This window comes from Conger conger, chromosome 6, assembly GCF_963514075.1.
Source record: "Conger conger chromosome 6, fConCon1.1, whole genome shotgun sequence".
Taxonomy (NCBI): Eukaryota; Metazoa; Chordata; class Actinopteri; order Anguilliformes; family Congridae; genus Conger; species Conger conger.
This window is the reverse complement of record NC_083765.1, coordinates 30,586,802-30,599,811: the sequence shown is the minus strand read 5'-3', so window position 1 is coordinate 30,599,811 and position 13,010 is coordinate 30,586,802. Positions and strand designations below refer to the sequence as shown.

Here is a 13,010-nt window from a genome sequence, read left to right as displayed (position 1 = left end):
GTTTAGTCTTTCATTTGAATCCATCTTAAGAAAGAATCATTTCGCTCTTACCCCAGGCAGAGCTCTTGTCCCTTTTATCTTCATATCTTCAGCTGCATATTGGGCCCTGGCATCTATATATTTTACTTAAAAAAGCCCTTCACTGTCCCAAGTTCATATGGAACACAGTCATTAATATTCACAGTAAATTAGAAGGACATAGTATCGCCCAGACAGCAGGACCCTTCAGTCAATACATATTTGACTTAATTCATTTTCTGCAAAACATTCTGAGCCGACACACTGCACAGCATTTCACAACTGAGAACACACATCAAGGTGAGAGGTGTGGTGTAGTCTGCAGGGCGGCTGACTCAGAAGCCATTTACTGCATCCTCCAGCACAGTTGGATGTTCGATCCCCCACCATGGCACAGTCTGCACAGTGATCCCATCTTTCTCTCTAACTTTCTCTGTCTGACTAAACCAACACATATCAAAGACTGTCTGCTTTTCCTCTGTTCTTATTTTTTAAAGAAAAACCACATATCACATTCTCTGGCATGCCTTTCCTGGATATTTTATTTTTGTATCTCTTGATCGGAGTCATATTCATCTCAAAATGGTATAAAAAGGCACAGATAAGGCTTTTAAATTACCATAAATTAAAAGGGAAGATTCTGACATTTGGAGTATGCAAATTATGTGCGTCCACTAGACATGAGATGACATAGGGAAAGCTCAAATTAAAATTAAAATCACATTAAGAGAAAAACATATCCATATAAAAAACATTTTAAACTGCCACAGTAAACTGGATTATATGATGTAGTCATCAATGAGCACACATCCAAGATAGGGAAATACAAAATGTATACCAACTCCACACAAACATAAAACAATAACACACATCTCTGGGTGTGTACAGAAGAAAACATGTGTTGGTTAATTTTATTTGAATGGTAATACAGTCTGTGCTTTGTTTCTATTCATACACAAATGGTCATAATAGTTATCTTATTGTTTCCAAAAAATGAGCGATAGTCCCATCCACAGGCCAGAAAGCCAGCTTGTAGTGGAATGCACATTTTGCAGGCTGCTTGCCCCTCTCCATGCCCATGCGTTTGTCAGGTCCACACGGCCAGGGCTGAAATCCAAGACAGGGAGAGGGTGAATATCCTCAGAAATGATTCCAGCTCTGGGGTAGACCCTCCCTAGCCACTCGCCCTCCGACAGACTGCCTGCGCTCTTGGAATTCCGATGAGATGCAAGGAAAACCCGCTCCTACTGCAGCATCCATCTGGGTCTTACATCCTAAGCAGGGATGCCGCAAAGGTCTGCAGGCAGTGAGAAGGTTGCTGAGCTGCCTAAGCTGACATAAGTGAAATTAATGTTTACCATTTTGCAACAGCTAATGATTTGTCTACTCTTTAAATCAGGGTCTCAAGCTTTTTACCACCAAAACAATTAGGAAAATCTTTGCAATAGCATACAATAGTCAACCAAAGATGTGGATATTGCTAATTCAATTTTCATTAAAGTTTTATTTTGCCCATGGATCATAAAGCAACTTGTTGCAGAACACCAGTGGTACATGGGCCACAATTTGAGAACCACGGCTTGAAATCACACACTCAACATACTGAGCTGCCAGTTTGTTAATGGAAATATCAATGACTAGTAGAGCTAAATGTTCATATAATTACACTGTCTTTTGTGTAAGAAATAAGCTTCCACTCAGTGAGCACTTTACTAGGTATTTATTAGACATATTTTTTAGACTTATTCATCTTCTGCTGTTGTACCCTATCCACTTTTTGACAGGTTGTGTGTTCAGAGATGCTCTTCTGCATACCACTGTTGTAATGTGTGGTTATTAGCCCTTCTCCTCTGACCTCTCTCATTAACAATGTGTTTCTGCCTGCAGGACTGCTGCTCACTGGGTGTTTTTTTCCCATCATTCTCTGCAAACTCTAGAGGAATGTTGTGTGTGAAAATCTCAGGAGATCAGCAGTTTTGGAGATACTCAAACCACCCTGTCTGCGACCAACAATCATTCCACAGCCAAAGACACTTAGATCACATTTCCTCCATATTCTGACATTTGGTCTGAAAAACAGCTTAACCTCTTGACCATGTCTGCATGCTTTTATGCATTTAGTTGCTGCCACATGATTGGCTGATTAAATATTTTCATTAACAAGCTAGGGTACATGTCTACCTAATAAAGTGATCACTGAGGTCACTTTATAAATCTGAGCCACACTGAAACAGTTTGCTGAAATGTTTCATATTTATGTTATTTCCATAATAAACATACAGCCCTTCTCACATCAGATGAAACACAACATTTTTCAATACAGGCACAAAGCTCAACAATGCACACTGCACTTCAAAATGAATGATGTGATATGACTTCAGATACAAATTACAAATTTGTAATAACATGGATCAGAAGGTTTTGAGAAATAAGTGTTTCCCCCTCAAAATACTAATGGATTTAAAACGTTTTAGCAATTGCGTGTGGAAACAATTTCTATTTCCTTTTCACTATAATCCACAGTGGTCTCTACTTCGTTGCTTATCTACTGTGTTTTGCAGACCCACGTTGATAGATTCCATCCAATAACAGTCCAATTAAGAAATACAGTTCACATATTTCCACATTTATTGAAAGTTAGTAAAAGGTCAATGAAATAAAAAGGTAGCCGCCAGCCTTTTCCATGGCGGCTCTGAAATGATTCATATTTGATATGTACCATAATAAGGCAGCTGAATACACAGGTACATGGGGCCTGTTCTAGAGGTGGTAAAACAGTCTCAGCGGTGTTCACTGCTATTCAAAGGGCTCCATCATGCATGAAGACCCAGGAAAGCAGACAGGAAAGGAAGGGCCTTGCAATACCAGGAGGACCAGGACAGAGATCTGGGACTATAGGTGCTCACTGGACCATGAAGGCCCTCAGCACCTGTCTATGGTTTCAGCACGAGGGTGCACGGAGGCCACTCACATTACATTTACATCAGATAGCATAATAATAATAGTATGTCTCAGAATAATTTTAATACATACAACATGATAATAACAATAATAATGTCCATTTGAGTATACATTGAGCTGAAAAATAAAATGAAAAGTAGTTCTAAGATTTAAAAAAAGCGCAATAATAATAACAAATCAATCGTTTTTTCCATTCATGTGATTTTAGGGATCTGATGTCATTTCAGCTTCATGTTCACTTCTGGGAGAGGAGCTTGGACAATACAGAATTCACTGGCATGTCTTTCCACATTCATGACAGACCAGCTTGAAGAACCGTATCAGACAGGCAATCGTTTTTGCTCAAACTCCGACTCTCAGTGCATTACCAGGAATGGTCTCACCATAGGGGCTTCTGGATTGTGAGGATCAATTGAAGTTTTGGCCTGCTGGCACGCCCACCAGCATGTTGTTCTTGGGGGAGCAGCTGTCAGGCTCCATGGTCATCACCTGAACAGAGTACCCATGAGCCTCCGCTGTCCAGGATCGATCGAGGTCCACTAGGCCCATGCACTGCTTCCCTGAGCGAGGGTAACAGGACAGATACAGGAGGAGGCATTTCAGTAACTTCAACATCCATTTGTCAGGGACGCATTGTCATTTCAGTAATATCCACATTTCAGTCATATCCACATTGATTAGTCAACAAAACGTTGCCATTTCAGTAACATCCATATTGATTTGTCAACACATAACACTTCACTGGACCATGGAGCTCACATAATTTTTTATTCATTTATTTTTGTATCGACTTGTTCTGAGCTTTTATGTAACATGAACAGTTTATGAGTGGAATTCCGCTATGCTACCGAATTCAAGCGAATGAATACATTTGACAAACATCAAAGCCGTGATCAAAGCCTGTTAGCCTGTGCTTGCTGAGAAGCTGAGAGTGGTATTTCACTGGCTGTAAGAAGGGAAAGGAAGACAATGTGACAGGCACAGGGGATTTATTTGACGGCAGCTCAAATTGATGAGACCGTGGGGAGTTAGAAAGAAGACTTCATTTGGAGAAAGCATTATTAAGGTGAGTGGAGATCTGCTCACAGAAATGATCAGAGAGATTGCTATTCTTTGCGCTGTTCATGTTCCTTTCTTATTCTTGGTGATAAACAAACCACTAAAATGTGTGGGCAGCCAATCTAAGCCGGGCTGAAAAAATGTTCTAATTTTACTGTGAAAGGATTATGGGGAAAATGTGGTTGTTACCTATCAATCGTCGATCAGGTGGCAACTGGACGGCTGTCTGGTCGGCAAACCGGCAGAGAATCATGTGCTCCTGCAGTGGGGGGGGAGTACAAGCCAGACTTTATGATACTAAACTGCACATGGAACTGCATATGAGCCACTCTACTTCATGGAAAACAAACGTGAACTTTCAAAGGTCTCGGCTTGTGTTAACAGCATGTTTAGCACCAGGCATCCATCAATGAGCCCAGGCCTCCACCGAGAGGGGAAGGGGTCACACACACTTTGGACGAGTTCTGCATTGTACACCTGCTTAGCATGAGAGCAAGATTCACTCCACAACTGCAGACTACATTCCCCAGCAGTAAAACAAACTCTTGAGCATGGTAACCAATTAGGCCTATTGAGTCTAATGGATTCCATTCTTCACCGCTGACGTCAGGAGTCAACAAAAGGGTAATGTGCTGCCAATCAGATTTTGAATAAAATATCGATACTTCACCATTAATGATCTCCTGTAGCCGTATAGCAATTTGTGACCCTCATTTTACTCCGATTCCCTATTAGCAGAAGAAAAAAGAAACCCTACCTTTATCTTAAATAAATGAGCACATTCCATTTAAATGAACTTCTTCCTGCAGTATGCAAAAACTGTTGATGTTACACTAATAGTGCCACACTTAGGCAAACAGATTCAGAGCACTAAAACTTCTCCACAGAAAAGAGAAAAATCACACAGGTACTAACCTTGATAATGAATAAACAGCAAGCAAATTTTGTTGAAAGAAAATCTAATTGCTGCAGTGAACTATGAGGGCACAATTCAGTTACTCTTGTGGGCAAAAATCTTTTACTTTATTACCAATTAATTTACAGTATGTGTGTATTATCGTTGGTTTCCATGATACTGGACTGGCTGCAATAAAAATGTGTCCATTATATGGATTCTTAATGAAAGGAAAAAGTTAGGTTCAGGCACCATTAAGGATAGGTGTTCATTTATTTGAAGCTACTGTCATGGGAGGAGAATGTGATGTTTGTGCTGTGACTTTGTAACGTGCACTGAAAACTTTGTGACTGCTTTGTGAAATTTTGAGAGCTGATGTACGTCAGTTGGATTTTATTTAATCTCCTGCAGTTCAACGCAGTGTCAGTAAAGAAGATGGCACTTGATAATCTTGTGATTCCTGAGAAAGTTAGAATCCCAAGAGCTTACAGGACAAACAAAAATCTATTTTGGAACCCCAAGAGGAAACGGCTAATGTGTGGCTAATACCAAACCACAGTCACATGCCACAACGATTACATCAAACAAATAAATCTGCTCCAACCTGAAAAGCTAAACAGATAAAAAGCCCTGATATATGCTGGGTCTGGCAACTCAGAGTTTGTGTTGGAAGAATTTAAAATGAAAGGCTGCTGATTATAGCATTAATGACTAGCAAAGGCTCACATAGCTGGAAATGTTCATGAAGTACAGCAGAACCAAGGCATATGTCAAGGTGAGCTCATGGTGAACTCAGCATGAGGTTGCTGAACAACCTTGTGGTTGAGTTTATGCTTCAGTCAGGTTGTGATGCAGAAGAACAGCTGAAACCGTGCGTCCGGTATGCGTGCGTGCGACAGGCAGTGATCGCCGTCAACATACCTTATAACTGAGCGTGTCCAAGAACTTCTGGCTGCAATAAGAGAACATGAACACAAGAGACATTTTACAAAATATTTAGAAAAACACATTCAACTCAACTGCATAAAATGACTGTAGTTAATGTGCGACTGTAGTTAATAGATGTCATGTCAAATCTTCAATTTCTGAAACTTTATGAAGTACCCTTATACTCTCTCAAACTAAATACAAAAAAGTCTCTCAAAGAGAGTGCAGTCCATTTATAGTAAGGTCTACATGAGTCATGGGAAGTCCAGACTGGTTTGTGATGTTAAGAAGAACAAGTGAAGCAGGAATACTGCTGGAAATAAACTAATAATCAACATGGCATGAAGGGAAAAGGTCCAAGCAGTCAGGCAGTGCAGAACAGGTCCTAATGTTTAACTTGGCCTACAGCAGCACTGACACCATGGTATGTCTTCATGAGAAGGCATTTCTGAAATAAACAGGGTGCATCAATACAGTGCTTTAAAATGACCTCAGTAAGGAAAAGCACAATTAAATGAATATTAAGAAGTAGTACAGTAAACATCAGCTAAAACTCCATATTGATCTACTGTATAACACAGGATCACCCACTAGCAATTAGCACTTGAAAACATTTTTTTATACATCATACAGCACTAAACTGCATCTGACAGCAATGATACTTTCTTAAAATTAATCCAACAGAATCAAAAACCTGTGAATTGGTAATGGTATATTAAGCCATTACAACTGTAAACTCCAGATCAGCTCAGTGGAGTCCTTTGAGCCAATTCAATACAAAATGGGTAGCAGTTCACTTCATTCAAGTCCACTCAAGCGCCACTCAACATTGTTCAGAGAGTAACAGTCATTTATTTTTCCCCACTTTCATCCCACAACACACTGTGGAGCATTCTACAGTATATAGCGTACACTCAATGGCTAGAGTTGGGATCATCTCCTCAAAACAGGTTCAGTGCATTACGTCCAGTTATGAACCATGTGATTTCTCCTGCATGGGGGCCCTGAGTTCCATGGGTTAACAGGTGAGCATGCCTCAGCAGTTCATACAGTCAGCATGACTGCTCCCGTTTGAAGGGGACGACCGCTCACACAGAACAGAAAAGGTGCATGTGCCGGGTGGTGTGTGTGATGTGGTCAGCGTCGGGGGCTAACCTCCGGGGGAAGGTGAACTTGAGCGTGTTCTGGATGAATCCGTAGCAGCAGGGGCTGACCACGAAGGCTGCTCCCGCGCGAACGCAGTGGTCCATCACCATGTCCGTCGCCACTCCGCACGCGTGCAGGGCCACCTGCAGGGACGCCGGAAGCTTCCACTCATTCACCGGGAACCGACCTTTATACACGGTAGGCTGACTGAGCAAACCTACTCATTTACAGCAATGCCCTGTGAATCCCCTCCCCCCTCCAGTAGTCCCCCGACCAGCATGTCTTTGGACTGTGGGAGGAAACCAGAGTACCTGGAGGAAACCCACAAAGGCACGGGGAGAACATGCAAACACCACACAGAAAAGCCCAGGACCTGCCTTGCTGTGAGGTGACAGTGCTAATCACTGAACCACCGTGCCATCCACAAAACCACACTGTGTGGGGGCTCCTAAAAGGCGCTTGCTTTGGCAGTGGAGGAATTGATTTTCCATCCTTTCTGCAGTCTCCTCACTGTAAGTTGGAGAGGACTGACTTTGTGTGGTGTGCGTGTGTGTGCGCATATGTGTATACATGTTTTTGCGCTTGTTCATGCCTTGCCAACTAATTTAACACCCCATAATTTACCTACGAAAGCTTGTCTCACGTACCACTGCAATTTTCTATGGAACTTGTTGACTCTGTAATGAGTGTTGGTTGTTGCCATGGGGAAGACCAGCACACAGCTCTTTAAGTACGTGGAGAACTTTCAGCAGTAAACAGTCAAATTCACAGAATAAAAAAGCAAAATACATATAGCAAGCTGGTTTATATTGAACAGTGACCAACTGTAGAATATTTTTGCGTTGCATTTGTTCTGGACTTAATACACATTTATCAAAAAGGAATGTCCATTCACTCCTTATTTGAATTTAAAATTTTTACTTACACAGCCTAGCAGTATTAATATTTAAAAATAAAGCACGGTATCATCCATGGAATTTGTCGCAGTGTTTAATGCCGCCTTCAGCACCTCCAAAAAACATCTTCAGAAAAATATAAGAACGTGGGGAACAAGCTGTTCAGCCCATTTAGATCCGTCATGCTTCAGGCTCCCTGTACCCATAACACATCCCACATCCACAGCATAGATCATTCTGTGGTATAATGTGGGAAACATTCTCATTTCAGCAAGAGACATACTGTATGTGCCATCTCCCCAATCTTTGAGCTTGGGATCAGGCTTAATTTTACTTTGTTTTATTTTTTATAAACCATTGAGATCCACTAGCCATGAATACCTTGCTTCTTTCATATATGTATATTCATATCTGATACAGACCAATTGTCATTTATAAATAAGTCCATTATTGCAGTGCTGGCAGAATTTCCAACTAATCTTGTTTAGGCCCAATAAACATCAGCAAAATAGCTTTTGGTATCAAGTAATGCATATACCAGGCAAAATCAGAAATACATTTTAAGTGTTTTTTACTTGAACTGAGCATATCCAAATGGTCGTTGTTTATAGCCAGAAAAACAGATTAGCAGGTGGGGTAGTGGCTGCAGTTTATGATAATTGAACAAAATTTTGTTTAACAACAGTCAAGAAGAAGAAGACAAGAGGTTACTAACAAAGATAAATTATGTAGGTACATAAACACTATATGCTGATATACCATTACATTGGCAGCATATTATCGAAAGCAGAATGATTCATTCTTGATCCATCTCAGGAACAAAACCTCTGGCTGTAAAAATGATGCAGAGATGGGGAGTAAATTATGCTAAGAGGAGTTTGTTTTGCATAACTACGGGGACCTGTAATGCTCAAGAGCAGCAGCCTGTTTTTCAAACACAAAGTAAGCCTTACATTTATATATTCTGTTTGCATTTGCAAACAAAGTATATGAGGCAGACACTGAGGATCACTTGCACGGGAATTCTGAATTGTTAATATCTGAGCACTGGGTGAAAAGGGAAATGTTTATATGAGAGAACTTACTTTCATTTTCTTTTTTTTGTGCTGAGATGGTAATAAATGCAAAGAAATTATTAAGCACTGAAGAGAATTGCAAAAACAGCTCTCCTTATTAGAGCCATCAGTCTTTCAGAGCACTTTCTATTCTTGCTGAAGAGTTTATGAGCAAAGAAAGTTAACCTCAGCTCATAATTAACCAGAGAGCCCATACAGGCTTGGCCTTGAATGAAAGCACTGGAACCAAATCGGAATTCATTTCTCTGAGCTGCTGAACTCAAGTGACGACCATTCATTTCCTGTGCACAACAGAAACGCATTTCATATCTGCCCCTTTAGGGTCATATTTCCCTGAGATATCATACGGTGAACCTGGCCGAGTGTTTTCATACACTGATTTAGCACAAACTCTATGTTCTTGGTGATAAATCATTGCTGGCATATAATCAGCTTTCTCTTTTTTACTTTCCAAGAGCAATATCAAACTATTATTTATAATTCAGGTGACAGACATATCATCAACATTACAGAGACTTACCACTAAAAGTTGTTTTAATCATCACCCAGCCACCATAACTGTCTTTAACAACTGATTGGTCCATGGTGGGAGTTGGCAGTTTATCACCAATGAGGCATCAGTCTCCCAGCCACAAGTCAAGTTAGTCATTCACACTGTGTGACCCCCTGAGGTGTTCAGACATAACGAGGATCTAAACTTGATCTCATCTGGTGCAGGCAATGGTGTCACAGCATCAACTACTGTAAACATGCAGTCTTTTAACACAGTGAAGCAGGTTCCCTGTGTTTCGTCTTCACCAACGGAGGATCAGCTTGCATGCATCATTGCTACACTCCTGCCAGCTGGACCAAAGGCCTTGTGGTTGCATCCGTTCACCAGATGACCCATATCAGAAACTGTACTGATGCATGCAACCCTTCTGCTCAAAACATGCGGCACAACCCCATTCTCCACTATACACTTAACCAGCCCAAATATAACAGAAGAAGAGAGACACTAAATATACCAAGAACAATTCAGACCGTATCATTAAGCTAATGGATCTACAAATTACCCAATATATAATACATATTGCTGTATTAATCAACGTGATGTAACCATGTGAGGAGCAAGGAATAAGAAGCATTTAGCATCTGCCCAGGCCGGCATCGAAACAGTATGGTGTACTAGGAATGTTTTTAAAATTCAAAATGCTCCTGGCACAAATGACACACCTGGAGAAGCAAACGTCCATAGGGCATATCAGTGGCCTGTCTAAGCAGGAGACCAAATTGATGTGCACAACACACCTCCTCAGTTTCGTGAGTGCAGTGCGATTCCTTTTCATAAATTGGAGCAGGTCTCCAAGGAATGTTTGCTGGAACAATGAGCAGTTCTAATTAAGGGAAGTACAAATATAAGCCCATTTGTCTCAGCCACCAAGCAGCAAAACCCAAAGCCTTTCCCACAATTCCGTGCACAGATTCCCACATTTCAGTGGCGGGCATCTCTTTGACCTTACACATCCACCAGTGAAGAATTAAAGTGAAAATATTGATATCTCTGCCAATGAAATCTAGATTCTAAATATGTGCATTATGGTAAATGAAAAAAATTCTGAGGAGGAATACGCCTGAGGACATAGGAATTAATGATGCACTACTGCTTGCGTTAGTGAATTTGGTTTTCCTCTAGTCTACTCAATTCTATTCAAGTTGGAGTTGAGACCTTCAGCAACACAGCTGGGATTTCTGCAACTGGGACAAAATTTTCTTACTCTGTGATTTGGAATGAACTGATCCATTCTCATCTGTAGGCATATCACATTTTCACATAAAAAGGGCTATCATCTGTCAAGGTACCACTCGCCACAGAAAAACAGAAAAACACGTAGAGGGTACTAGTGGAGTCCTGAATAACAACTATGTAAAAAAATATATATATATTTATGTGGCCCTATTTTACATTAGAGCACAAAAACTGCAACCAAGTTTCCAGAATCATGGAAGATGTACACACAGGAAAAATTCAAGAAATGATTCTCAGGCAGATGTGTCTAAAGAGCTACTGAGTCCCAGGTAAAGCTTTGCATGTGAGTTTGCTTGGTAAAAATGATTCATTAGAAATAAATAATAAATAAAATAGGCTCAGATGATCATGATTAGACTATTCTTTTGAGCAGGCCATCTGTACAGCATCATCTCTGGTTCATGTAAGCTATGTTGCGTCATCATATTGGTATCGCTCAATACCGATAAGTTCACTTTAAGCCATTATTGGCCGATACCAATATGTCCCAAGATATTATCATGCACCCCAACAGCTAATCATTGTCCTGAAGGTACATTAATACACAAGTCACAGCAGCCAAAGTCAGTATATTCAAACTAGTCTGCCGCATTAGAATAGTGCAGGAGCCCGGTTGAAGGAAGTGTCGCAGGTACAGCAACACAGTCCAAGCTGATTCTGTGGCAACAATACCACAGATGACCTTGCTGCCATGTACTATATTGGTACAAGGGTTTGTGACAATCAAATATTTTATGAGGAACATTTTAAACCATGGACTCTGGATAGTTATAGACAGGAAGTTGCCTAATTATTTGCAAGCAGCAGACCCCCTATTACAAGACAGGTGTTCCATATCAATTTGATTGCAAATGGCAATTTGGATCATACAGATTCACCTATACTGGTATTTATGCATTTGCACAACAGGAGTCACAATTGATTTTACGATCGCTAATTATTATAATTCAGATGCACAAAAGTACATTTCACATTCAGGAAATGGCTGCAATATCCCTCCTGACTTAGTCAAACAAACAAATGAACAGGCAGGATTTTTATCAAATGGAATATAAACAGCATGCTTCACTCCTATAAATTCTTATTCAGGGTTGCTAAGTCCCTGATAAAGAGCAAATGAAATTGAAGAAAAAGAAAAGCACAACCCTATTCCCAACCAGATTTCATACTTTTATATTATATTATATATTATATTAGTGGCATTTGGCAGACGCTCTTTCCAGAGCGACGTACAGTTGATTAGACTAAGCAGGAGACAATCCTCCCCTGGAGCAATGCAGGGTTAAGGGCCTTGCTCAAGGGCCCAAAGGCTGTGCGGATCTTATTGTGGCTACACCGGGATTAGAACCACCGACCTTGCGTGTCCCAGTCATTTACCTTAACCACTACGCTACAGGCCGCCCCGTACACAAATACACAAACATTTCAGCATTCAGCTTTCTCCTCAGTCAGCAGATATTTTAGCCTTTGGTATTTTTTATCATTGCATATAAATTTCATCAATCTCCTCCACATGCAAAAAGCACAGCAATTGGTCATGGAAACATTCAAAACATTTGCTGTGACTAATGTTTGTAAACCAGAAATCGATCTAACAGGCCGGAGTCGACCACTATTGCAGAGGAAACTATTTCTTTAATATAGGAGAGTGGAAAGCCTACTCTTCTTTTGTATTGTTTTCTGTATTCAGAGAGGGGTCATAGGTCAGAAAGTGTCATGAAGAAGGATCGTTCCCCTCCCACTAAGGGGGACTCTTATACGGCCAGAGAATGGGCTGTCCTGTAGACCACTGACACACGTCCCACAGCCGTGGAAACTTATTATGGCAACCTTTATGAATAACTCCTAATACACATTCACAGACTATAGAAAGGTGTACTCTTTATTTTGGATAACGGATCTAATGGAGCTGTTAACACTGGGAATGTAGCACACTACTCCCACAAAGAGGAACCTAAGAGGTCTACACAATCAAAGTGAGAGGGTGCTCCCAGGCAATGAATCGAGTCGACGTCTGTTTGGAGAGCAACCGATTACGGCGGCGGGCATCTCCGCTCCCTGGGAACGGCTCCGCGTGGGAGTCCGTCTGTCTGTCCTCTGCGCCTCCTCGACCCATGCATCAAGGTGACAGGAGCAGTTGTGCGAGGCCTCAGATCAACACATGCTCAGATACTCCCGCTTCTCAACACGCACTACAGAAGCGCGCTTATGAAAACACCACTGACCCGCAGGGGGAGAAAAAG

At 41.1% G+C, this 13,010-nt stretch overlaps 1 protein-coding gene across 3 annotated transcripts in view; it reads right to left on the bottom strand.

Moving 5' to 3' along the window:
* Positions 1-570: 570 nt before the first annotated feature.
* gstcd (glutathione S-transferase, C-terminal domain containing) overlaps positions 571-13,010 on the bottom strand; it is a 38,483-nt gene continuing 26,043 nt past the window's right edge. For 2 of the 3 annotated variants that reach the window (XM_061244242.1, XM_061244244.1), the window contains exons 9-12: positions 7,016-7,149; positions 5,855-5,885; positions 4,228-4,297; positions 2,624-3,539 (exon numbers count right to left, since the gene is read on the bottom strand). In XM_061244242.1, coding sequence (XP_061100226.1) covers positions 3,388-3,539; positions 4,228-4,297; positions 5,855-5,885; positions 7,016-7,149 — 387 coding nt within the window. In that variant the 3' untranslated portion in view covers positions 2,624-3,387. Of the gene's footprint in view, positions 1,126-2,623; positions 3,540-4,227; positions 4,298-5,854; positions 5,886-7,015; positions 7,150-13,010 lie in introns of those variants that run through there. The other variant, XM_061244243.1, reaches the window with a different exon arrangement.